At 41.9% G+C, this 26,636-nt stretch overlaps 1 protein-coding gene across 3 annotated transcripts in view; it reads right to left on the reverse strand.

Annotated features, from left to right (window-relative positions):
• The window catches only part of RBKS (ribokinase), an 88,053-nt gene that overhangs the window by 30,948 nt on the left and 30,469 nt on the right, over positions 1-26,636 (reverse strand). For 2 of the 3 annotated variants that reach the window (XM_037146621.2, XM_053666965.1), the window contains exons 3-7: positions 23,823-23,886; positions 22,836-22,898; positions 19,946-20,110; positions 10,668-10,759; positions 3,035-3,223 (exon numbers count right to left, since the gene is read on the reverse strand). In XM_037146621.2, coding sequence (XP_037002516.2) covers positions 3,035-3,223; positions 10,668-10,759; positions 19,946-20,110; positions 22,836-22,898; positions 23,823-23,886 — 573 coding nt within the window. The remainder of the gene's footprint in view (positions 1-3,034; positions 3,224-10,667; positions 10,760-19,945; positions 20,111-22,835; positions 22,899-23,822; positions 23,887-26,636) is intronic. The other variant, XM_037146622.2, reaches the window with a different exon arrangement.

Genomic DNA, 26,636 nt, shown 5'->3' on the forward strand with positions numbered 1-26,636 from the left:
ATATTACCTCTTGAGTTCCCACTATGGAAGACGAGCGTTTCTTCCTCCCATCTTCCCCCACGCACGCAAATGCACATTCGCTCTTTCTCAGTTTCCACAGTGTGGCTGTCACTTCCATTTTTGGTTAAATCAATAATTGGCACTTACATTGTTCTGACTGTGAATTCGTAATCATGTGATGTACTGAGATTGTATTTCCTTAATCATACTTTACCCTCCTAGACTTCAGATGACCTAGAGAAAAAATTTTCCTCTTTTAAAAAATTTCCTCTGTTTTCTATATATTAATTACTACATCCTCAAATCCTGCAAGAAGACTGAAAATCTCTGGGCATATTGAAACCTATGAATAACCCACTATTTCTTTCTTTTTCCTTTTTTTTCCCCTGGGAGACCCTCCTCCTAGGGCCCTCCACTCACCTGCTGTCATCTGGACTGAATGCTTATGAGCAGGCTGTACAGCTATTGTTCTGGAACTTTCCTCCATCATCCTTGACATCATCCTCCCTGACTTCTCTGCTATGTTGCATCACCTGGATCCCATACCTTTCGCTGTCCTAGTTTTATTACTCAGTTTGCAAAAGGATATTTTCCAGTAGCTTCTTTATTCCTCTATTCCTCCATCAGTAGGTCTTTTGTGTTAGATATTTGCTAGTGCACCATTTTAATTCCCTTGTTTACTTTAGTGTTTTTTTTTTCTTTTTCAATTCTTGTCCTAGTGGGTGCACGGGAGATTCCAATGAACAACCTTCCTTTAAAACAATCCAGCTGTAACCAAATACCACCTTAATCCCAACGGTGCACAGCTGTTTACGTTGCTCTCTTGTTGCCACCACATGCGAGGTGAGTAGCTGTGACGGAGCATGTTTGCCTGTGGCCCATGAACTGAAAACTCTACTGCCTGGCCTTTTAGAGAAAAACCCAGCTGATCTTGACCCAGTGCCCTGGTCTTCCTGATCCCATTTTTTATCTCCTGCCTCTGAGCGTTATCTGTCCCCTGTCTCGCTGTGTTTCACCTTTTCCGAAATCTAAAACTTAACGGCAAGTGCTGGGAAACCAAACGAAAGGGCACAGAACAAAGGGAAAACTTCCTTTGTGCACATCGCCACGTTTAAGATGCTCACAGCTGCCATCCACTGTGATCTATGAAATACAGTCCTTCAACAGGAACCTACTCGGGGGATTATTACTACTGCTTCTAATTCGGACGTTCCCAGGGTAGTTCCCTCGTGATCTAGCCCCACGCCCACACAGCGCAATTCCATACAAGTGTTCTGTGGCAGGCAGGGTTCTTTTGTCTGATCAGCATCCCATCCTCCTATAAGAGTTCTTTGATTTTCATATGACACCAGAGATGGGGACATGATGTGGGGCATGGTGTGGCAGGAAGCTGCCAGGGCCCACCACGTGGAGGGGCCTGTCTGGGCTCAACGCCTACTGCAGGGCAGGCAGAGCTGACAGGCAGAGGGTGAGTGAGTGCCAGTGCCATCGGTTGGCCTCCGCATTCTGCCCCACTTCGAACTTTCTAGTTACGTACCAAATACATCCCCTGTTCTGTGTGAGCCCACGTGAGCTGTGTATCTGGTGCTTCCGAGCAAGCAACAGGAATCGTGACTGAGGCAGGCACTGAGAGCTGAGTCTAGGCTGCTTCTGGGAACCCACAGAATCCAGCATCTCCACAAAGACCCTTCATTTAATGGTTAGCAAGAGAAGAATGAACTCTTCTGCTTTGGTTCAGGACCTGGGATAGTTTCAGTCTAATGCAGGATCGATTTCAGAACTAATAAGAAACCTTTCAAATTCAGGGTACTGTCCATCTTGACAAAGCAGAAAAAAACTCATGGTTTCACAAATGATTAAATATGAAGAGAATAACAACGTCAAGTACAATTTATCAAATACCCGATAAAGCAATACCCTTTAAAGTATTTGTGTTTCAAATACCCTTTTAAAAGGCAATGACAATGTAATTTCATATTATAAAAGCATCCCTTGCACTTATCTATTTTTTAAAGCATATTTGTATCCAAAACCTCATCAGATCCTCTTAGGCTTCTTTTTAGATAAATGACCCACATTTCAAAGTGTTTTCTAGGCATAAAAACCAAAACATATTTTGTTAACAATTATATGGCAGTTTCTTATAAATAAAAATTCTAAAATTTTAATTCTTCCTCTAGTTTCATGTTCCTGACAAGTGCTTACTTTTGTAGTCAGCTCTTCCGTGTTCCAGGCCATAAAGAGACTGTTTTTATTCCCTCAGCTTTAGGGGAGCCCTGAGCCCTTTTTCTAGCTTGTTTCCTTTTTATCCCTGCTCCGTGGCAGGCTGTGACGTGTCCCCCTAACCTGCTTGTCCTTCCCATCGTGCCTCATGCACAGAGAACCTGTGGCGTGCCCAAGGCCCAGTTTCGAACCTCAGCTCTGTTACTTCCTACCATTATGATCCTGAGCATGTTTCTAAATCTGTAAAATGAGGATCATAATTGTACCTATCTCATATAATTATTGCGCAGATTAAATGAGAAGTACACCGAAGAGACACAGTGAGCATGCAGTAAATGTCAGCTGAAAGAAGGAGCTCTGCTAACAAGTGCTCCTTGCTATTTCATTCCACAGGAAGCCTGGTCGACCTGGTGATTTGTTTATTGTCTAGAATCTAAGACCGTCAATGGCAGAAACTGTCTGGTTCATCATTATAGCCCCAGCATCCACTATTTACTGGCATATAATAGGTATTCAATAAATATTTATTGAATGAATATAAGTAATACAGGTGTTATTGTACTGCTATTTCAATTTTACGGATGAGAAAACTGAGGCTCAGAGAGCTTAAGTGACTTGTAGGAAGTTCTACAGTGGGTTAGAGAGGCTTTAGGATATGGCTCTCCTGCCTGGTTGTTTTTGTTTTCTACCATATCACCTCCTGGAGCCATGACCTCATGATCCAAAAACTGAAGGGCAGTATCTCAGCAACTACATGACGATTTCGAGGGCCCCGAAAGATCCCGAAAGATCCTGACAGTTTAGAACCTACCGTGGTATCCGTAGCCTTGACTTTCTCTGTGGGAATGTGCTTTGGAACCGGTTCCGACTGTGACAGCGTCACGCATCCTTCGGCACCTAAGGTGATGATGACCACCTGGCAGCCCCTGCCCACGAGCACCAGCGCAGCCTTCCCAGCGTCCGCCGGGCTGCCGACCGTGAGGCCGGTCAGAATCTCAGCCTGGAAGACACGGAGTGCGAGGAAGCAGTGGTGAGAAAGGTAAACGGGGTCCACTCCACACTGGCTTTGATTTCCTGGAAAATGTCTCCCTTATTTTGCGTAACGGCCAGTGCCATGGAGAACTCTGACAGATACTGGCTCAGAAAAAGAAATAGAGCAAAATGTTAACACCTGTTCAGGTGAAGAGTGTGAGTATCCGTTGTATTGCTATTTCAGCTTTTCTGTGTGAAGGTACAGTAATTTTCATAATAAAGAGATAGGGGGAACAAAGAATCCTACAAAATAAAGAAAGCGGAGGGAGGAGAGAAGGGAAGGAGCCGCTGCCACGCCTTTCATGGATAAGGCACAGCTGTAAACTGCACTCGGAAGGACGAGGTTCCTCGAGGCCCCTCGTGGGCCTGTGCCTTTCTCCTACCACTGGTTACAGCTTTCCGTGTTTACACACCACCAGTTCTTTGTTTGTTTTTGTAGAGGAGATGGAGGCAGAGGAGGACAGGCACTGAGAGGTGGCAGAAAAAGTAACAAATGCTGCGACACTCGGGTCTCCGCTACTTACTAACTCTGCGACTGTCCCCAGGCCTGTACGGTTAGAAAGGGGGGGGGGGCTTGCACAGGATCAGCAATCCTCTCCCAGAATACGCCGTGACAAGGTCTCTGGCTAAAGTAGGGGTGACGGGGCTGTAGCCCTGCTTCCTCATCCCCCTGGGCACGCCTCCAGCTTCTCTGAGGAACCTCCATGGTTCTGAGACAGGTGGTTGAAAAAAAATCACAAAACTGGATGAACTATGAGATACTCGGACTCAAACTCTGTCTTCTCTGTGCCGCAGTCTAACCAGGTCCTGGCTCGTGCTAAGAATGGTTCCGGCCCTTCCTGTGCTTGCTCGGATTCTGCCCAGCTGAGCCCTTCCTGTCTGTCTCTAAATCCTCCCACAGTGCCTGCTCACCCTGGGCTTCAGTTTCTTAGGAGCACAGCTCTCATTAACTCAAACATGTCCTCTCTTACCATCTTTTTATACTTTTTCTTATTTAATTATATTTTACTGATTATGCTATTACAGTTGTCCTGATTTTCCCCCCTTTGCCATGCTTCCACGCAGCACTGCCTACTCCCTCAGGCAGTTCTCCCACCATTGTTCTCGTCCATGGGCCACATGTATACGTTCTGTGGCTCCTTCATTTCCTATACTGTACTGTACACCCCCATGGCTACTCTGTAACTACCTATTTGTACTTCTTAATCCCCTCAACTCTTCACCCATTCCTCCCCACAACTCCCTCCCATCTAGCAGACATCTAAATGCTCTTTGTATCCACTCTGGCTTGTGTGGCTTAGTGGATTGAATGCTGGCTTGTGAACCAAAAGGACGTTGGTTCGATTCCCAGTCAGGGCACATGCTTGGGTTGTGGGCCAGGTCCACAGTAAAGGGCACGTGAGGGGCAACCACACATTGATGTTTCTCTCTCTCCCTTCCCCTCTCTTTAAAAATAAATAAATAAAATCTAAAAAAAGAAGCTCTTTGTATCCATGATTCTATCTCTGTTCTTGTTTGCTTACCTTGTTTTTTAGATTCAACTGTTGACCAATTTATATTTTTTGCCATTTTATTGTTCATAGTTTTGATCTTCATCTTTTTCTTAAATAAGTCCCTTTAATATTTCATATAATCATGGTTTGGAGATGATGAGCTCCTTTAGATTTTTTCTTCTCTGGGAAGCTCTTTCTCTGCCCTTCGATTCTAAATGATAGCTTTGCTGGGTAGAACAATCTTGGCTGTAGGTCCCTGAATTTCATAACTTTGAATATTTCTTGCCAATTCCTTCTAGTCTTATTTTTTTAGAAATCAGCTGACAGTCTTATGGAAACTCCCCTCCAGATAACTAACTGCTTTTCTTTTGCTGCTTTTAAGATTCTCTCTTTATCTTTAACCACTGGCATTTTAATTATGATGTGTTTTGAAATGGGCATCTTTGCATCCATCTTTGTTTGGGACTCTCTTTGCTTCCTGGACTTGCATGTCTAGTTCCTTCACCAAATTAGGGAAGTTTTCTTTCATTACTTTTTCAAATCAACTTCTAATTTCCTATTCTTTCTCTTCTCCTAGCGGCCCTAAGATGTGAATGTTGGAACACTTTAAGTTGTTCCAGAGGCAGCTTACACTAGCCTTGCTTTTTGGATTCTTTATTCTTCTTGTGGTTCTGATTGGTTGTTTTTTGCTTCCTTATGTTACATATCATTGATTTGATTCTTGGCTTCATCCACTGTACTGTTGTTTTCCTGTAAATTGTTCTTTATTTCACTAGTGTATCATTTGTTACTGACTGGATCTTTCACGCTGCTGAGGTCCTCACTACATTCCTTGAGCACCTTTACAACCAGTGTTTTGAACTCTGCATCTGATAGATTGCTTATCTCCATTTCGTTTAGCTCTTTTTCTGAAATTTTGATCTGTTCTTTCATTTGGGCCCTGTTTCTTTGTCTCCTTGTTTTGGCAGATTCCCTGTGTTTGCTTCTGTGTATTAGGTACATCAGCCTTGACTCCATGTCTTGGTTATGTAGCCTAATGTAGTAGGTGTCTTGTATGGTCCAGTGGTACAACTCCCCCATCACCCAGGCTGATTACTTGGAGCCCTTCTTGTGGGTTAAGTATACCCTTTTCATACAGTTGAGCCTTGGTTGCTGTTGACAGATCAATGGGAGGTATTTACCCAGGATAGTCAGCTGTAAGGATTGACTATGACCATTTACTGTCAACCTCCACCCTTTGTGGATGATTAGCTGTGCTGAGGCAGTGTGGTGGTGCCTGATGTGGTCTGTAGCTGTCCGCTGTCCACTGTCCAGGGTGTGCTGGCCCTGGGGTTTCCCAGGTGGTACAAGCCAAGGTCAGCCCTCACCTGTGTTTTGCCTGGGGCCATCCTGCCTAAGCAATCTGAGATAGCTGCTACTTGTGCTGGGCTTGGAGATTCCCAGGAGAAGCCAAGCTGTGAATCTAGGCTGGCTGTTGCTAGTGCTGGCCCTGGGGCTGCCTGAGGCCAGCTGTTGCTTGTTTGTTGGTATTTGGGAAGTTGTGAAGCATGGGCCTTCAAGACCAACCATTCATATGGAAAAGCAGCTTGGGTGGGCCCATATGTTAGGTGGGGTAGAGTCTCTGGGGATCTTCAAGGAGGGTCAAACAGTGTTGGTCAGGTTGATGGAGTCTCACAGATGGTACCAGCTTACTGGCTTTGCGGCTGGAGGGTTTAGAAAAGGGACAATGGCCTCTGCTCACCTTGATGCCAGATACTTCAGTTTTCTCTGTGTAACGCTGGTGTCTTTCAAGCTGCTGCCCCTTTGCTGGAGCTCAGAAGGGGTGAGTCTGAGCACGTGGCTCCTTAGGAGGAACTGCTTGGGACTCTAGTAGTTCCTTTCACTGACTCAATCCCCACTGATTTTTGCAGCCACAAGTTGTGGGGACTTATCTTCCTGGCACTGGAACCCTGGGCTGGGAGGCCTGGTATGGGGTTAGGACTCCTGAGAAATGCTTCCTGAATTTTTATCCACCACTTGTAGGTGAGGGACCAGCCCATTCCACATCTGCGCCCCTCCTGCCAGTCTGGATAGATGTGGTTTCTTTAATTCTGTAGTTGTCGGACTTCCATTCAACTTGATTTGTGATGGTTCTGAGAGATGGTTGTACTATATTTTAGTTGTAATTCTGATGCAGCTGTGAAAAGAGGAGATTCAAGTCTGCTTAGCTGCCATCTTGAATAGAAGTTGCCGTCTTTTTTTTAAAACCTTTTTAGTCTGAGTGGTTATACTTGAGGTCAGTTTCTTTTTTTGTTTTTATAAGTTTTTCATAGATTTTCTCACTAGGATCAGTTATGTCTGTTGAGTTGGTCTAGTTTGAGAAACACTGACTTGTTGTGGTTTCTAAAAAACATTAAAAAAACCCCTATTCTTTGACAAAATACCTTCAACATAAAAAATAATGCAACAAACACCCTGTACCCACCATCCACCTTTAACAAACCTTTACATTTTACTTTATTCATTTCAGGTATTTTTATTTAAAGAAGGCAAATGATATCTTCCACGTATATTACTGGTATTTAGCGATGTGTTTTTCCTTATCATTACTTAAATTATGTTGATATAGGAAGCTTTACCTTTCCCTTCCTTAATCCACACAGTATTCCATATTGCAAATACATTGTTTTGAAACAAAATCTGTTCTCTTTTTCATGGGCATTTGGTTTTATCTTTTTTCCCTTTTACAAGTAATAAAGTTTTACATATTCTTATCATTTTTATGTAATGTTTTTCCCTCTGGTTATTAAAAATATTTTTGTCTTTACCTTTAATTTTATGCAGTTCCATTAAATATAAGTCAGTAGAAAGTCACATCTATTTATCTCATGTGGTACTTTTAGGACACTTTCGATCTGGGGACTCATGCATTTTTTTCAATTTTAGAAAACACCTTCCAGTTTGCCCTCTAGTATGGCTTCTCTTCAATTCCCTCCATTCTCTTTTTTCACTCCAATTAGTTGTATATTGGAGCCTCACAAATCATTTGGTTCTCTAAATTCCTTTTTAATATTTGAAAATATTTTTGTCTGTGCCTCTTTCTAGGTGCATTGAGTTTTCTACTTCTAGGTGAGAATTGATCAACATTTTCTTTCAATTCACTAATTCTTCATTTCAGTCTAATGTTCACATTTCTCATGAGTGCTTTAAAACTTTTTTAATGACTGTTTTTCATTTTCAAGACTTCTAACTAATTGGTTTTCATATCCACACATTATTGCTCTGATTGTGTTTTTCTTTCACAATTCTCCTTTTTAAATGAATGACAATCTTAATCCCATTTTAAATGACTTTTTTGCATTGCTTTCTTACTTAAACTTCATTTTGTGCAAATTCACCTTTAGACTGTTGTTTTTGTTGGAAAATTTGCCAACCGTGTTTCTTCACTTGCAGGCTCACTTTGCTCACTGTGAGTTGGAGAGCCTTCCCACTTCAGCTCCCACATGGCTTCCCTGCCGTGCAGGGTTCCCAGCTACATCCGTCAGGCCTCTAACAATCTCTAAACCAGAGCTTGGCGGTATACCGACAGTTGGCCTGGTTTCTTTCCTGATCAGAGGTAGTATCTCTGTCCTCCTAGCTCATCAGGTTCGGAGTCTTATATAGGTGTTGTCTCGGCAGCAGGGGCAGCAGCTTCCTGCACCATTTTTGTTAGCAGAGGAGCCTGAGTGCAGCGTCTCTGGTTTCTGGCAGTGGGCACTGTTCCAGGCTCCCATGAGTGGTACATGTTTACTGCCCACAATTCATAGGGGCAAACTCCCTACCAAAATACCTGCTTCTAGGACTGGAGCAAGCATACCCAGGGCTGTTCCATTTCCAATCTGTGGAGTTGTTCTGAGCTTGTGAGTGTTTTTTCCTTATTTCTTTTTATATTTATATATCAGTGGTTTGTGTGTGGAGCAGAGGGAGTATCTTAAAGCAAGAATTTACTTTATTATTCTGATTTAAAGTCACCCATAAGAATGTTAAGCTTATAAAGTTTTCTTTCCATTACATTTTTCAGATCAATTTCCTTACAGACCAGAGTTTATTCATTTGATCATTCATTCATTCATTCTATCAGCATTTACTAGGTGCCAACTATGAGCCAGGTGCAGTATAACAGACAGTAATTTGTAAAGCTAACCATGTCATTATAGATAACACACATGACCTTTTTCACACAGGGACAATGATAAAATCCTGTTGAGAGGTGGGGGACCAGGGTGGACTTTCCTGTCTTAATGAACAGAATGGGTCGGAAGAGATGCTGTGTGACTTCCAAAGCTAGGTCATGAAAGCCAACATGTGTTCTGCCTAGATCTCCCCCCCCAACCTCTGGATATTGGATCTCAAAACCCAGCTTCCATATTTCGAGGAAGCCCAGGCCACAGGAGAGGCCCTGTGTGAGTGTTCTGGCCTGCAGCCAGCATCAGATAGCAAGCATGTGAGGGAAGGAGGCTCCGGATGATTCTGGCTCTCAGCCTTTGAGTCTTCCAGGCCTCAGACCTCATGGAGGAGAGACAAACCATGCTGCGCCTGTGCCAGTTCCTGAGGCACAGAATCCGTGAGGGATAGTAAATAATTACTGTTGTTGTAAACCACTAAAACATGGGGTAATTTATTGTCTTATACAGCAATAGATAACTATACACACAGGGACAGACATCGTGGATACAATAGAGAATAAAGCAGGTATACCTGCCCTTAAAGGACTGGTAATTTAATGGAGAAGACAAGTACTGAGCAAGTAATTTGAGCTGTGGTTAGTGTTTGAAGAATAAGTACGCAGCTCTGTAAGTATCCAGCAGGGAAACCTAAGGCCATTTGGCAGTTGATGGTAATCTAACCCCTTATTGTGCAATGGTCCCAGTTTCCCACAATTCCTTTTTCCTAGTACAAAGCCTGGCCATGGTGGTTGCTCAAAAATATTGCGTAGTATATTGTGGTTAAAATTAGTTTCCTGTGGCAGACTTCTTGCTTGTTTACTTTATGTTCTAAGAGATGAAATTAACAAAAAGGCAGATCAAGAAATCCTAGAAATTGTCATTCAGCCTTCGAACCAAATGGAAAGTGACCGTATAGTTCATTATTATTAACTTTATCTCTCTGCACGCTGCATTGTATAATACGTCCTGCCTTCCCAATGTTGGTAGGGAGCCATCATCTTCCTAAAATACTTCAGAATGAATGGCATAACATGAATATACTGATGGATATTTATTGCAGATCTGTGAATTATGACACTCAGCTGCACTGAGCGGGCACTCCCCTAGTGGAGTGGACCCCACAGCCTTCCTACGGCATCGACGGGAAACCTGTGCTTGCCCACCAGTACGGTCACAGGAACTTCCCAGCAGAATGCAGCACATGCACCAGGGGTTGTACGTGAACTGGGGTTGCTGAATCAAATACAGGGCACCCAGTTAAATCTGAACTTCAGATAAACAACAGATCATTTTCTAGTATAAGTACATTTACTGTATTACTTGTGGCTTGTTTGAAATTCATATTTAACTGGCTGTCCTATATTTTTATTTGCTAAATCTGGCAACCCTAATACTAATCAGTACATAGGCTATTATACCACAGACTCCCAGGATATGGACTGATTAAAAAGAAAAACAAAGCCCCAGTGGTGGGAGGGCAGGGCGGGCACTAAAACTGGCTGAGGTCTGCTAGGTGCCAGACTGTGGGGACGGCTTAGGGAATCCTGCCCCCCCCCCGAACCAGGATTCACTAGTTGCCTTTCTCCTCACCCCTGCCAACTGAAAAATCTATTTTCACTGGGCCCCGAAATTCACATGCAATCAAATTGAAGTGGTTAGTCCCGCTTCTTTGCTTTATCCACCTGCGTGACAATCTTTGGTTTCTCATGGAATGAGCGAGACCGTCTGTCCTTACCTCACCTTCGTTACAGCAGAACACGTCTGAGAGGGTGTAGAACCGGGGGTCCAGGTCAGCAGCGGCAGGAGCTGGATTGAACAATGTTTTCACTACGAAGGAATGAAAGAGGGGTGGGTTCAGTGCTCACCACGTTTAATGTGGTGCATTCACAGACACATTCGGTAAGGGAAATCCGCAAGTACAACCATTTTCCCCATCTCAGTCTCCATGATGGTCTAGTATGAACCCCTTCTTATTTCCACGTGCTCCATTCTTCACTCTACAACATTTCAGCATCAAGGGTGAGCATCCGTATTTACAACTGGGGTGATTACAAAGTTATGGCAGAGGGCAACAAGAGGATTAGAGAAGATTTTAAATGTTGTAGCATGAAAGGACACGTACAAATGTGAACGTTCAGGCTGGTGAACATTTTTGTGGGTTACTTTAAGTGCTCAGCAGGCTAGTTCATAAGTCCATTTTCCAGGAAAGAGAAAAAGAGATGATAGAAAAGAAACAATGAAGCTCAAAATCTTCCTGGTGAGACTAGTAAGTAGGAAGTTCATGTACATACATATGTGTGTTTTGAACCCCTATGTATGTCTCCTAAATGTGTCAGAATTACTCATGCAAACACACATACTTACACAAAAGCTTACATTCTTGGCTCTGTAAGCAACGTAAGAGCATAAAGGAAAGGCAGAGAGGAGGAGAAATTCAACTGGGCTGAGAGCTAGCTCAGGCTAGGAGGCTGCGGGAGGAGGACGGGGAGAGTAGAAACAGGGCACACGAGACTGGCACGGCCATTACCTCTTTCGGAGGAGGAAAGTGAGCCTCAGAGCTGAGGTCACAGTCTGTGGTCATCACTGGGGCTTGGGTAACCCGGATGCCTACGAGGGATCCTTCAGCCTTAAGTCCAGGGTTTGAACCGTCTCTAAAATAGTTGCCTCTCTAGGCCAGGACTCCGTTCACAGCAACACAAGCCCCCAATCCCCCAATTCATAATATTTTAAAACAGCCTTTGGTGTGAGACTTTGTAAGTATTTTTTGAATGCCTTTAGAAATTATATTCAAAGAAAGTTCCCCCTTGTCAAAACACATACTTATGTGCCAGTGCGCCCAGCTAGGTTGGTGGGTATTCTCTTCCTCTACCAGGTCCACAGATATATGGGTTTAGTAACCCCAATTTACCAGATCCATAGAGTAAAATCCTCAGAGACTCTTCCAGAACAGTGGTTCCCAAACTTGGCTGCACATCAGCTTCACTAGGAGAGCTTAATAAAATGCATGACTTCGGGCTCCACCTCAAACCCACCGAATTAGCATCTCTTGGGGTAAGGTTGGGGGATATGAACATTGACAAGTTCTCCAAGCGGTTCTTCCATAGCTCCCCTGGCACCGATCCATTCCACGTTCTTGGGGAGATGCTTACAGTACGTGGCTAAAGGAAACTGCCCGCAAATTCTGCTTCTGTACCTTTGATCTTTACATTTTGGTTCAGTCACTGGATCTTGTCCAGTGGTTTACCGGATATTTCTATTCCCACATTTCCACTATTTTAGAGTCCAGAATGTCCACCAGTGGAAGTTCTATGGTCTATTTTTGGCTGCTCCTATTTTTGCATGGGGTTATTGTGTAGCTTAAATTAGAAATGGATGTACAAGTCCCATGTACACTGTAAAGTGTTGTACAAATATATGGAATTATTACTGTTATATTGTCCTTTACACAGAGCTGGACACCCCCACCTGTCCACCCATCTCTCCTGCCATCTGTTGGTGTTTGTAGCCTAGCAACAATCTCTCTCATGGGCTTTCCTGCTTTCTGCAAGTTCTTAGAGATGTCCAGCACTCTAACACACCCATTTACTTTTTAGGTTTTCAGAACAAAACTTTCGCCTTCTATTTTCCTTAAGCATTAAATTGAGACACCAGTGTTCACCTACATGACTCTCAAATTTGCACTGAGCAGCATTTGGGCACAGGTTACAGCAAGCTACCGGTATGGAACAACAGGACAGGGTCATTCTTATGAAGTTCCATTCTGTCTCAAAAGATCCCTGATCTGGCAACCTACAGAAATACGCAGGCATCCAAAGATGTGGTACAGTGATGTTCATTCAGCTCTTTTGTAACAAAAATGAAAACAAAAGGAAACCCATGCATCAAGCAGAGAGGATTGGTTAAAGAAATTATGACACACCCAATGGAACACTCTGCTGCTATGACAATGAATGAAGCAGATCTCTGATTTGTCACAGAAGGATTTCTATAGTTTACTTATACATGAAGAAGGCAGTTTTGTAATAAAATCTGTAGAGTATGATACCCTCCCTTTTTAAAACAAAACAAATAAAACTTAACTATTGGGTTGGCCAAAAACTTTTTTTGTACGATGGATCTACAAGTGCTTAGTAGTCTTTAACTTCATTCAAAACAATTTTGTTAGATTGTACTGTGACACCTGTCATATCGGCATGCATTAAAAAATGATAAGAACTGGGGAATTTTTGTGTAGTCATGTTAATATTGAAGATGGATTTAATTTGCATCTCCCTGATAGCTAGTGATGTTGAGCATCTTTTCATGTGTCTCTGGATCCTCTGTAGGTTCTCCATGGAGAAGTGTCTGTTCAAGTCCTTTGCCCACTTTTTAATTGGTTTGCTTGTCTTCTTAGAGTGGAGTCATATAAGTTCTTTATATATTTTGGAGATTAAACCCTTGTCTGAAGTATCATTGGCAAATATGTTTTCCCATACAGTTGGTTCTTTTTATTTCAATACTGTTTTCTTTAGCCGTGCAGAAGCTTTTTATTTTGGTGAGGTCCCATTTGTTTTTCTTTCCTTTATGTCCCTTGCTCTAGGGGACATATCAGTAAAAATGCTGCTTCATGAAATATCTGACCAATGTTCTCCTCTAGGACTTCAATGCTGTCACAACTTATATTTAAGTCTTTTATCCATCTTGAATTTATTTTGGTGTATGGTATAAGTTGATGCTTGAGTTTCATTTTTTTGCACATAGCTGTCCAGTTTTCCCAACACAATTTGTTGAAGGGGCTATTTATACTCCGTTTTATGTTGCTGCCCCCCCTTTGTTGAATATTAGTTGATTATAGAGACTTGGGTTTATTTCTGGGCTCTCTGTTCTGTTCCATTGGTCTATGTGGCTGTTTTTATGCCAGAACCAGGCTGTTTTGATTACAGTGGCCTTGCAATGCAGTTTGGTATCAGGTATTGTGATTCCTCCTACTTTGTTCTTCTTTCTCAAAATTGCAGCTGCTATTTGGGGTTATTTATGGTTTCATATATATTTTTGAAGTGTTTGTTCTATGTCTGTGAAAAACCACAATGAGATACCACTTTACACTGGCCATCATAAACAAAGCAACAAACAACAAGTAGGGAGAAAAGGGGACCCTAGTTCACTGTCGGTGGGATTGCAGACTGGTACAACCACTACAGAAAACAGTACGGAATTTTCTAAGAAAACTAAAAATGGATCTGCCTTTTGACCACTGCTAGGATTATATCCTAAGAACCCTGAAACACCAATCCAAAAGAACCTATGCACCCCAATGTTCATAGCAGCACAATTTACAAAAGCCAAGTGCTGGAAGCAACCTAGATGCCCATCAGTAAATGAATGGATCCAAAACCTATGGTACATTTACACAATGGAATTCTATGCAGCAGAAAGAAAGGAGCTCCTACCCTTTGCAACAGCATGGATGGAACTGGAAAGCATTATGCTGAGTGAAATAAGCCAGGCGGTAAAAGACAGATACCATATGATCTCACCTTTAACAGGAACCTAAACAACAAAACAAACAAGCAAGCAAAATATAACCAAATACACTGAAATAGAGAACAGGCTGACAGTGATCAGAGGGGAGAGGGGAGGGAATTTCAGGGGAAAAGGGAAAGGGTTTACAGGAACTAGTATAAAGGACACATGGACAAAATCTAAGGGGGGTGGAAATGGGAGGGAGGTGGGGAGCACTGGGGGGAGGTGGGCTGGGATGGGAGTAAAAGACAGAAAACTGTACTTGAACAACAATTAAAATAAAAATATTGAAGATGGAAGAAAATACACAACATTTTCCCAGCATGTTATGCTGTATTATTTCAAAAAAGGGAAAAACGCAACTGAAACTCAAAAAAAGATTTGTGGAGTGTACAGAGAAGGTGCTGTGACCGATCAAACGTGTCCAAAGTGGTTTGTGAAGTTTTGTGCTAGAGATTTCTTGCTGGACAGTTGGTAGACCAGTTGATGTTGACAGTGAGCAAATCAAGACATTAATTGAGAACGCAGGAGATAGCTGACATACTCAAAATATCCAAATCAATAAAGCTATTGGTGAAAATGAAAAGTGCGTCTTTTATTTTACAGAAAAAAACATACAGACTTTTTGGCCAACCCGATATATTTGTATTGATATTCATACACTTATATAGAAGAGAAACAAGTCTTGAGAGGTTACTCATTAAACTAGTAATTAAACTTGTGATTAATTACAAAAGGCTAATGGGAAAAAAATCTGGCCAGATTACTTGCTGTACACCATGCAAAGACATCATTCTCAAAACATATTTACATAAAAAATAAGTACACTGTGAATGAAATAATACGATGTCTGTTTTGCTTCAAAATAGTCCAAAGTTGCAGTGAGGGGTGGAGAGTGAGGATATAGATGAAGCAAGATAAGTCATATGTTGATAACTGTTGAAGCTAAATGACAGTAGATACGGATTTACTGTACTATTCTCTATACATCTATATATACTTATTTTTCCATAATAAAAACAAACTAAAAAAAAAGACAGCCCTGGCTGGTGTGGCTCAGTGGATTGAGTGCTGGCCTGAGAACCAAAGAGTCATGGTTCAATTCCCATTCAGGGCACATGCATGGGTTGCGGGCCAGGTCCCCAGCAGGGGGCATGTGAGAGGCAACCACACACGGATGGTTCTCTCCCTCTCTTCCTTCCCTTCCCCTCTCTATAAAAATAAATAAACTCTTAAAAAAAAACAATTATGTTGGCTTTAAGCAATAATTGCTGGAGTTAGGAATTCTGCAATTTAATTTGGCCATAAGTATTATATAAAAATCAATCCAATCTTACTTGCTTGTATTTTACCTGGGGGAAAGCATTCTTACCGATAGTAACTGTCCATATGTGCTTAGGGTCTGACTGGTAACTAAATTTAGGGAAAAAGTGAAAATGCCTTAAAGAAAGGTCTCTCTTTGGCTCATGCTACCATAAGTAAGAATATATACTTCACCATGATGAAAAAACATGAAGAAGTAGTAGTAAATGCAGACAATCAAAGACGAATACAAAGTTTTAATAGACAACATGGAAAAAAGGATGCTATCCTGGAACCATGCAGAAGAGAGAGTACAGGATGTATGATGGAGCACCTTGGGGCTGTAGAGGTGACTGACAGCACCCAACAGTAATTATTGCTCATTACAATGCAAGATGGACCAAAATCCTGGTTGTCCCAACAGCATGTCAATGGCTGGCACAGTAACGTCGGTGAAGCACTAGTGAGGCCTGGGGGGCAGTTGTGTAGGTGCAAAGTCAGCAACACGAGGCAGAAGCTCTGAATGTTATCTTGGAAGGCAGCAGCTGCACAGTTAAGAAAGCCCCCAGAACTAGCTCAGAGAAATGGGGAAGAAATCACCCTAAGCAGAGCAACTATGGAGAGGCTGGAGTACGCTCAAGGTTGGTTTGGTCGCCTCCTACTCTATGGGTTCTTCTCTGTGACTTTAACAGAAAAAAAACACTCAAAGTTTGGGTTACGTGCTAGACAGTGTTATTGTGAAAGTCCAGGTAGCCAGCCAAGAAGTTCTGTTCGGCAAATGGAAAAGGCCTGAAGTGGCATTAAAAGATACTCCATGTCCTACCTAGAATTTAATCTTGGCAATTCTACAAATCTCAATGATTTATAATTGTTCCTGTAATGTTTCATTTGCTTTGAAATGGATATAAAGACCAGAACCAACACACATAATTTCATCACGAGCAGCTGCAGCACCAGCTCTGCCTTGCAGCACCACGACCTGGAGAGGACGGGGACTCTGGAGGACTGACAATTCCTTTTTGATGGTGCGGTGCTGTCTCCTTAAAATTACTGCTTTTGTTTTGGTAAAGACTTGGTAAGAGAATCCCAAGACAATATATACAAAGATGGACGTTCCTGTGTATTTTAATGACTGATATGTGAGCTAGTTATACAGTGTGTTTAATTCAAATTCCATTCTTAGTTAAGCAGTGCAGATAGGCGAGCTGTGGCAAGAAACCCACAGACAGTGGTGAGGATGATGGTTTCACCATCTTTCTTGTAACGGAGTAATGTGATTAGCATATATGCAGACTTGTGGGGCAATGGGAGGGATGTTCAGTGCTCACAACAGATCTTTACGCTTTGTCTGCTATGCCCTGTGATCATTCCATTCATACAACGTCACAGTAAACAATGGTGAGAGCTCTGAGTCCAATTCTCATTTCCCAGAACACAGAACTGACCGACTTGCCTCATGTCCCCATTTGCTAACTGATTGATTCTCAATCCAAAGCCAAGCTTCCTGACTCCCAAACCGGGGCTCCTTCCATTGTATGGTCGCATGTAAGAATGGAGATGCACTACATTCATACACACAAGCCCCGCTCTTGGTATAGAATTTCAGCTGCGCTTGGCTGTTCACTACCCAACAGGGACCAGCTGAGTTCTGGACAGAGGGGCATGTGCATATGTGTGTTTGTGTGTGCGCTTGTGTGTGTGTATATAACAGTGATAGTTGGGGGACGTATAGCTGAAAACGCTCTGGGGTCCCATCTCTGTGTCTTGAGCGGCAAGACACTCAAAGCTTAGGCCACACATTAGACAATGTTAGAGTTCACGGATTTTACTTTTCGAGAGAGAGTCTTCATAAAGGCTCAGTTACTAGAAATCACAGGGATTTTAAAGTTTCTTAATTTAAAGTGTGGTCTAGGACACAGAGCGTGGGGCTTGGAGCCTGAAGTCCTGGTTTCCACACTGACTAAAAGTATCACCTCGGTTGAGCCAATTACTGAACCTCTCCGAGTCTCAGTCTGCAGTCTGGGGAAATATAGGGGTTCCTCGGTTCTCAAACTTCATTTGTTCCAGAAGATGGTTGAGAAGTGACTTGTTCTAAAACTGAACCATTTCTTCCCATTAGAAATATAGGTATCGACATGAAAAGGTTGTTGGGTAGAGAACTGAAGTTTTGTTCAACAACTGAGACTTTTTTCTGTGAACAACCTGGCTGAGAACCAAGTTGTTTAAGATGGGAGTCATTGGAGAACTCAGGTGTGACCGTAACACCTGTCATATCTTTGCCATACTGTTTTTCTGAGGGATCAAATATACATGAAAGTGTTTATAAACTGTAACGTACATACAAATGCAAGGTATTGCCACTTCCAGTATGATTGTGTAAGATACTGCAGAATTAATACTTAGGCACGCCAGCTCTTCATAGAAATGTGAAGGAGGCTAAGCGGTGTTTGGCCCACCATCACCTAAACCCCCATCTGGGGCCCCTGGTCCTCTAGCCTCTCAACTGGAGCAACTGCCTAGCAGGTGATGGAGAAAGCACTTCTGAGCCCCACCCAGGTCAGGCTGCCTGCCCGTCTGGGTAACTCTAGCCTCACCTGTGGAAGTTTGGCTCCTCAGCCGTGGTTGCTGTACCTTTCTCTCCTCCACAAGCTGGGTAGGAAACAGGAAACTAGACTAGGACAGAGGAAGCAGTGATCTCTGAGAAGGAGGGGTAGCAGGAAAAAAAGAGAAGTTACGTGAGAGTATGCTCTGATCTTAACCAGGAACGACAGGAGCCTGATGAAGCGGCACGTGCGCGCACATCAGCCAAGAGAGATGAGTGTGGCGCAGAGAGTGCGCGCTTACTGAGCACCAGCCTCTGTCTGTGACGCTTGGAGACAATGTAACCAAATGGGTTTAGGTTAGAATCCTTTCTGACAGCTTCGAGTCCATTAGAAACACATTAAATGTCAGTGAGAATTTGTCACGGCCTCTTGTTTTGCCACAAGGAAAATTTGTTAAATCAGGACATACATTTAAAAAGTCTCCAGAAAATCATATCAGTAACTTATTTTCAATTTATTGATATGTAGGACACTACACACTTTGGGAGAAATCACTTATATGAACACACACACACACAGTTCTTTTTTTATTGTATCTCGATGAGAAAGTTTTATCAGAAAAAGCAATGTAGTTTTCTCTATAAGTTCTTCTTAATATAAATCATAGAACTATTACAAGAAGAAGCCATTGTCTTAGAGTGGCTAGTTTTTATTTTTATTTTTTTTGGCCAGATGGTGCTGATCAGGATATTATCCAAATTTTAATTTAAAGAGAGAAGAAAATTGGAATTTACTGAAACTTACTACATTAGCTTGGCATCATATTTCATTTTATTCCATTCTTAGAACAATTCTGTAGGGGAGTATATGCATTTAACAGATGCATATACAGAAGACAGAAAAGTCAGGTAGTTCTGCAAAGGCCACAAAGCTAACAAGGATCAGAAATGGGCTTCTAATTCACAAGAGGCTCTCTCCACTGGTCCATAAGGAAAAAGCGACAGAAAGAAACTATGTGGAATTTTCAAAGTCTGTCATTTGCTGGGGGTGAGAGAGGGGTCCGGTGGGACAACAGATGAAGCAAGATTAGCCAAGGGTTGATAATGCTGGAGCTGGTGATGGGTTTCAGTTTGCAATTCTGCCTGCTTTTGCATGTTAAAAAATTTCCAAAATCAAAAGCCAAACAACACAAAAGAGCTGCTTAAAGGATCTTGACTACACAGAAAATACTACATACAAATAATCTTTTGTTGTTTATAGAAAATAAGGTAAAGTTTTATAAAAGAAGGAAGAACTAATCTTTCATTTGTAGAGCTGTTTATCAGGATGTACCTGGACAGGGATTATACCTGACATACGGCTTAACTCTGCTTCTCGGAACAGAAATTCTTGCACCACCTGGGGTGCAGCTTGGACAAGGGCTGCTTCGGAGGTTCTAGTTACTACGGTATTGTTTCTGCAAACTAGACTGAAGATTTATATTGTGGGATGTCGGAACTGCTGCTCATGTTATTTTTACCCTATTCATTAGGTTTTCTAACATTATAAGAACTGGAAGACGGATGGAAGAAGAATATTTTCCTACAGAAAAGTATTGCTAAAGGTTAACTCTAAGACAGAGATAAAAGCTCTGATAGAAAGAATGACGAGTGTGTAAGATCACTACCTCCGCTGCTGCGGGCCATCGTCAGGGCTTCCAGAGACGTTGCCGGGGTTACTTCCAGCTGGCAGATCACCACCCTGGCTCTGCTGATGGTGCCGGCTGCTTCCCGCAGGTCTTCAGAATTCAGAAGTAGATTTGCTCCAGCCACAATCACGATGATATTCTGGCCTATAAAGGATTTCTATGTATTATATTGAAACCAAGCAAAGCCAAACAGTGATATTCTGCAATGTTACAGCCACTCTTACAAAGTCATGACATGTGTTGTATTAATTTTAACATTTCCAGGCCATTTGGGTTAAAATTCATATTCCTAAGGTAGCTTCTTTTACAGTATCTCTGTAAGATTCATATTATTCTAATTATTTTGGACAAAATCTAAAAATGATTTCCCCAATATTCTTATATATAAAGGGTGTCAGCTGAGAAAGGATATATAACATATTTTTGAATTTTCTTTTATGGGAAATGGCTGGTACAACGTATGTGGTAAAGGTTCTTAATCCTAAATGACAGATGTCATAACGATGAGTATAAACAGGGCTAAAGTTGCCTAACATTAAAACTAATCCTCTCTAGCATGCAGTCAGTTCAAGGTGTACCCTAGCGTATGCTGTAGAGTGATTTCATAAATCCAAACACATTTTATAACATCTAGCAGATGAAAACTTGTACTAAATAACTGAAGGTAGAGAGGACATGTGGCCTAGACGGCACCAGACTGAACAGAGGCAGGACTACGGAATCTTGTACAGTGTGGGGCAAAAGTAGGTCTACAGTTGAGGCCATCCACTTGTACTGTTATTTACAAGTTACTGTACTTTCCATACAAACAACTATAAAACTCCTTTTGCCCTGCCCTGTATACCCATCACCTGGACTCATTCTCTATAACCTCATTGAAATGCGGGAGGGGTGGTGGTACATTTGACCTGCCAGGTGAACTCTCCAGAGCTGTGCTGTCCAACATGATAGTCATGAGCACGAGCCACACACGCCTATGGCGCACCTGGAACATGTCGGTCCAAAGTGGGGTGGCTCTCATTGTACACTACGCAGCAGATTCAAGGGCTGAGTACAAAGAAAAGGTAAACCACCTCATTAATTTTTAAGGACTTTTTTGATTGCATGTGGAAAGGATGATATTTTGGATTTACCGGGTTAAGGGAATATACAAGATGAATTTTACCTGTTTCTGTTTACTTTTTCTGAATGTGGCTAATGGGAAATTTAAAACTGTGTACACGGCTTGCATTATGTTTCTAGTGGACAGCACTGACCTAAGGGGACAAATTGCAGCAGCATTTTGGTGCCACAGGCTGCTCGTGCTGCTCTTGTATACACATGACCTAAAGTCACCTCTGAACGCAGAACACATGCGAGCCTCTCATCTTACCACAGATGTGTTTGTTGGCCACAAGGAGGACTTAACAAAGCAGGGATGGTTCAGCACAAACCCAATCTTGGTCCTGGAAAAATTCCAAGTACTCACACGCTGAAAGACAGCATACCTACTTCCTTTTCTCCCTAGTGACCTCACTCCCTCTGCTAGAGTCAGCTGCTGCTTCTGCGTCGCTGACCTCTGAGTCTACATTTCTGGCCTGGCCTTGGCCGATGAGAAACAAACTGAAGACACAGCCGTACGGTGGACACTGCCATGTGGCTAGCTCACTCATGCCTCAACTAAACTTGTCAGAACTGACCTCCTTACTTTACTGTGCTACTCATTTAAAGGAGCTGACTGTCACCTCTGGGCATTTGGATTAGCTCTTCTACTACAATCTGTACTCTCGAGGGCATTACCATACACTCTACACCAGACATATCTACCACACCAGGCACTCCATATGCAGTATTAAATTATATCTTTGCATGAAAATGCAGTATTTTGTTCACAGATAAGGAAGAAACAGAACATGAAGATATCACTAGAACACAAAAAAGAGGTTTAAGGCAGGGAATGAGCTGTGAGGTAGCTTAAAGTAGTGAATACAGACTATTGTTAGAATAAGAACATTAATCTGTTGTTATGTGGAACATGATTTTTTTCTTTTTGTTATTGCAAGTTGGGGATCACTGATGGTAAAAGGGTCATGTCTCCTGTGAGAAAAGACCTTGTGAAGCTGCATTATAAATTGAAGACATGTTGTGACAAACCCTAATGTAACACAGTGCACGCCGACTACCTGTCACGTACTAGGTTCTGTGTTCCAAGTGCCCCCACAGGGGCTTGGCCCTTCTGAATATTAGGCCTTCAAATTCTGATCTGGAAAATCTGACAGAGGTGTTTTCTACTTAAAATAGTTGGTAGAAATGATGAAAACTTGATGTGAGGGTAAAGGGAAGTTACTTTTTCAAAGACAAATGTTTGGCTACTGCAAGGCCTAGTGACAGACATAGCTGTATACACAGACCTCTGAGATTTGATTGCTGGTTAAAGAGCAGACAAAATTGAACACTAACGATAAGTCAGAAGTAATTAGTTGCTGCCATTTGCTCAGTAAATATTCTATAAATACAATCCATCAACCTTCTTTTGCACCTATCTATTTACATTTATTTCCCTCGTGTAACTGAAATGACAGATGTAAGCTGCTTCTAGAGATAAATATCAGTTCTGAGTTCACATGAAGGGTAATGTACTTTATAGGATATAAAAGTTATTCTGAGGCAACTATAAGGCTTCATATGTTTTGGACGGACACTTTTATATCTGGTCAACCTGGGATGTGTAAACGAAGGGGAACATTTATATTTAGGTTGGGAAGCCATGCCGTAGGCCTCGTGGGTGTTGTAAGAGATCTGTAAGATCAGGATAAAAACTGATGCTTCAGCTCTGGTTCTGGAAATGAACTGTTTTATCAAATGATAATTCCAAAGGCAAAACACACACCTTCTTTATTGACAATTATTGAAGCAGTTCCTGTAGCAGCATCTTCAGTCTGATACGTAAATTCTAAAAGAAAAAATTAAAATCACATATACACAGCCTGGCATGGATAATTTATTTTAACAATTTCAATGCATCACTAATCCTTAGAAAACTTTTTTAACCTTTAACCATCTGGAATGGTAAAAAAAGAAATAAGTAATTAGTGCTAATTTATACTCATCCCCTATACAATGAGGAAAATAAAAGTCTTTACACTTAGTTGCACCTTTTCTCTGCATGAGTAACAACCCAGCAAACCACCCCCACTACCAATCCCTGCCTCTTATTCATAGTTGTACACATACGCATTTTCTACACTACCATATTTCTCCAGGGAAAGAAATGACTGACTGAGATTAAAGACGAAAGGTCAAACCTATAAAATCAACGTGTTTGTTTTTCTTCCCTCTCATAAGCTTTGTATCTCATCGAGAATCAGAGCCCGGCATGTACACGGTAATGCTGATCAGGCAGCCTTTGGCAGCAGCGAGAGCCTTGAGCTGGAGCCAACAGCTGCCTTCTAGTCTCAGCTGGGGCTCCAACTAGCCACGTGCTCCTGGACAATCGCAGAACCTCTCTGGCCTTCGGTTTTCTTTTTTTGGGAAATAGTATCAGCCTCAATGGTTCCTAAAATAATTTCCAGCCATGCCACTCAGTGGCTTTTCTTAAGATATCTTTTGCGAATGGAGCACCTATTTTCTCCTGTTACTTGCGTCTGAAACATTTCCGTGAGATGGAGGTTTGTAACCTCCTGTTGCTTTATTCCCACCCGACGGAGTGTACACGAGGGAATTAGCCATGGCTACTTAAGCACGGCTACGTAAAGCTGCTCATAAAAATTCCCCGGTCAGCAAGAGAAGCTCTAATAATTCTATTTTATATTCAACTTTTCTTGTAATCAGATCACAGAAGAAAGTTATAAAAACCAACTTTAAAAGAAAGTTTTACCTGTAGAAATATCATTCTGTTTTAAGTTTTCTATATAATTGTTGCCAAAAGAATCTTTGCCAACCTGTACCAAAGAAATGATGAACGTTAGATCTTTTACATTTAGGAAAATGCTACAATGTAGTTTTTAGAATACTTAGCATTTGGAAAGGGCATATCTGCACAGTACTTTATAAACACTAATTAATCTTCTTAATGCAAGTTGAAAGACTTGATTTCAGCCCAAGACTTGTTACATACTAATGTTCTACTTATATCCTGCCTAAATGTGAAGCATTTAATGATTCGCACCAGTTCTACAGGTTCACTCTCATTTCGATCTGTTCATGTGAAAATTTCTGTGAGACAGAGCTGTCCACCATCTAGTCCTCAAACCTACGCAGAACCTCAGTTGTTCGTACTTTACTATAAATGACGGCATCTTTGTAATGCCTTGCCTGATGTTTCAGAATCTTATCTCCCCCCCGACTCTGACATGGAGCAGCACAAAGAGGAGGGAATATAAAGCCCTTGCTAGCCCTGGATGAGGGCTCAGTTGGTTAGAGCCTCCTCCCGATGCACCAAGGTTGCAGGTTTGGTATCCGGTCAGGGCACATACAAGAATCAACCAATGAGTGTATAAGTGGAACAAGAAATTGATATTTTTCTTCTCTCTGTCTTTCAAATCAATTTTAAAAAGCCCTAGTTGACCTCGTATAGTGGCATTCTGTGGTTTTTGCATCCTTGAATGCATTCTGGTAATGATACTTCAGTTTTCCCTTTAAACGTGCATTCCTCTTCATTCATAGGCAACATGATTAGGGTGGTGGAGTTGTTAGAATCAATGAACCTAAGCTGACACATCAAACACACTCCCCAAACTCCATAGTTTACATTAGGGTTCACTTGGGTGGTGTACACTCTATGGGTTTTGACAAATGTACAGATATGTATCTGTGGTTATATTATCATACAATATCGTTTTGCTGCCCTAAAAGTCCTCTGTGCTTTGCCTGTTCATCACTGTCTGCTGTCTAGCCCCTGGCAGCTACTGATCTTTTCACTGTCTCTTTTGTTTTGTCTTTGCCAGAATGTCACTCTGCTGGAATCATTCCTGTTCCTACTTTTCTGTCCTGCACTGAGCGCTCTGTCAATGGTCTGTGTCTCCATCCAGCTCTTGGCTGCTGCTGGTGTGTTCTGCTCTTCCACGGAAGACTTCCTTTCTGGACATAGCAACAGAAAGAAACCTAGACCTTTACTCAGGTTGAAATCCTCAATGAGTGACCATAAAATGTGCCAGTGAGTTTTTAGACTCTCTAGATCAGGGGTCAGGTTTTTTTGTTTTTTTTTTTTTGTAAAGGACCAAATAGGTAATATTTTAGACTTTATGGGCCATATTGTCTCTTTTGCAACAATTCATGTGCATCATTGTAGTGTGAAAGCAGCCAAAGAAAATATGTCAACAAATGGATGTGGCTGTGTTCCAATAAAACTTTATTTACAAAAATATTCAGTGGGCAAGATTTGCTCCACAGCCAAATTTGCTGACCCGATTTAAATGCCACTTCTGATACCTTCTTCCTCGAAGAACACTTTTGCCTATTCTCCTTTTCTGGCTCAAATGATGAGAAGGCAATAATCTCAAACAATATATAATAACTTCTTCTTAGCAAAACCTCTGTCTTTATAATGAAGTGTGTCCACTACAAAGTGTGCCTGCAAGGAGAGTTCCCCAGTGGCAGGAGGTCTTCTACCAAAGATTTCATTCATGGAAGGCTGGCCATTCATTTATCTAGCAGGTAAGAGCCAAAGCTTCCTTTTTCTTAGGTTAAAGATTCACAGGAGAAGCAACTTGTTTGTTCTTTTTTTTTTTTTTGTCCATTATTTAACTTTCTCCCATGGACAATCATGGTGTTAACACAGTTAGGAAAAGTATCATTATAAGAATGTCTGGGGATTAAGAAAAGGCCATCCCCAGGCACGTGGGGTGTGATACAAATTCGAGCAAAGGAACTTCTCTTCCCTTTCCTATTGGTTTTATAAAGGTGAAATCTGTTTTGGTGAATATCAAGGGCAGGTGATAAACAGTGGTAATGAACATTAAGTTGTGCAGGGATTAGGAAGAACTGTTGGAGGGAAGGAGGAAACCTAACAACATGAAGCTTTAACTTCAAGAAACTGGTAACACTGGAGGGGAGTAAGACATAGGAGGTGGACTAGCATGAGCATCTGAGGCAGAACTGGGAAGGGATTTCATGCTCAGGGCAACTGCATTTTGCAGGCTCCTACAGTTGTATTTCAGAGGCTGCAGTAGCTGCCTGTCCTTTTCCTGATCAGGGCATCACCTGATTGGCTATAACCCCTGGCGATGGTTAGGGTTCCAGGTTTATTGTAACAGTGATTTCCTGGCAAGTCTGTTGGCTGGCCTTCTAAACTCTAAGTGAGATGTGAGATGAAATACTTTGTTTTTGCCTTCTTAGATGTTCCCTCATCAAAAATAAAATCTGGTAACTAAAAAATAATGGGAAAGTGACAACACTGGTGAGGATTAAGAGAAACCAACCCTAGCTCCATTACCTTTACATCATCTAGGTCGTAGCGATACATTACAAGGTAAAGGAAGTGATGAAAAGCCAAAGAACAGGAAGACAATATGTTCATTTGGGTCGTGGAGGCCCCTTCCCGCTAGCTGTGTGATTTCAAGTGAGCCACTTAAATTCTCTCTAGGCCTCAGTGTCCTTATCTGGAAAGTCACAGCTAGTTAGCTGTGCAGATAAAATAATATGTTTGAAAATACATTTAAAGCTGTAAAGAGTTACGTAAGGGTTTGGTACC

Source organism: Artibeus jamaicensis, unplaced genomic scaffold (assembly GCF_021234435.1).
Source record: "Artibeus jamaicensis isolate MK-2021 breed Jamaican fruit bat unplaced genomic scaffold, CSHL_Jam_final contig_465, whole genome shotgun sequence".
Lineage (NCBI taxonomy): Eukaryota > Metazoa > Chordata > Mammalia > Chiroptera > Phyllostomidae > Artibeus > Artibeus jamaicensis.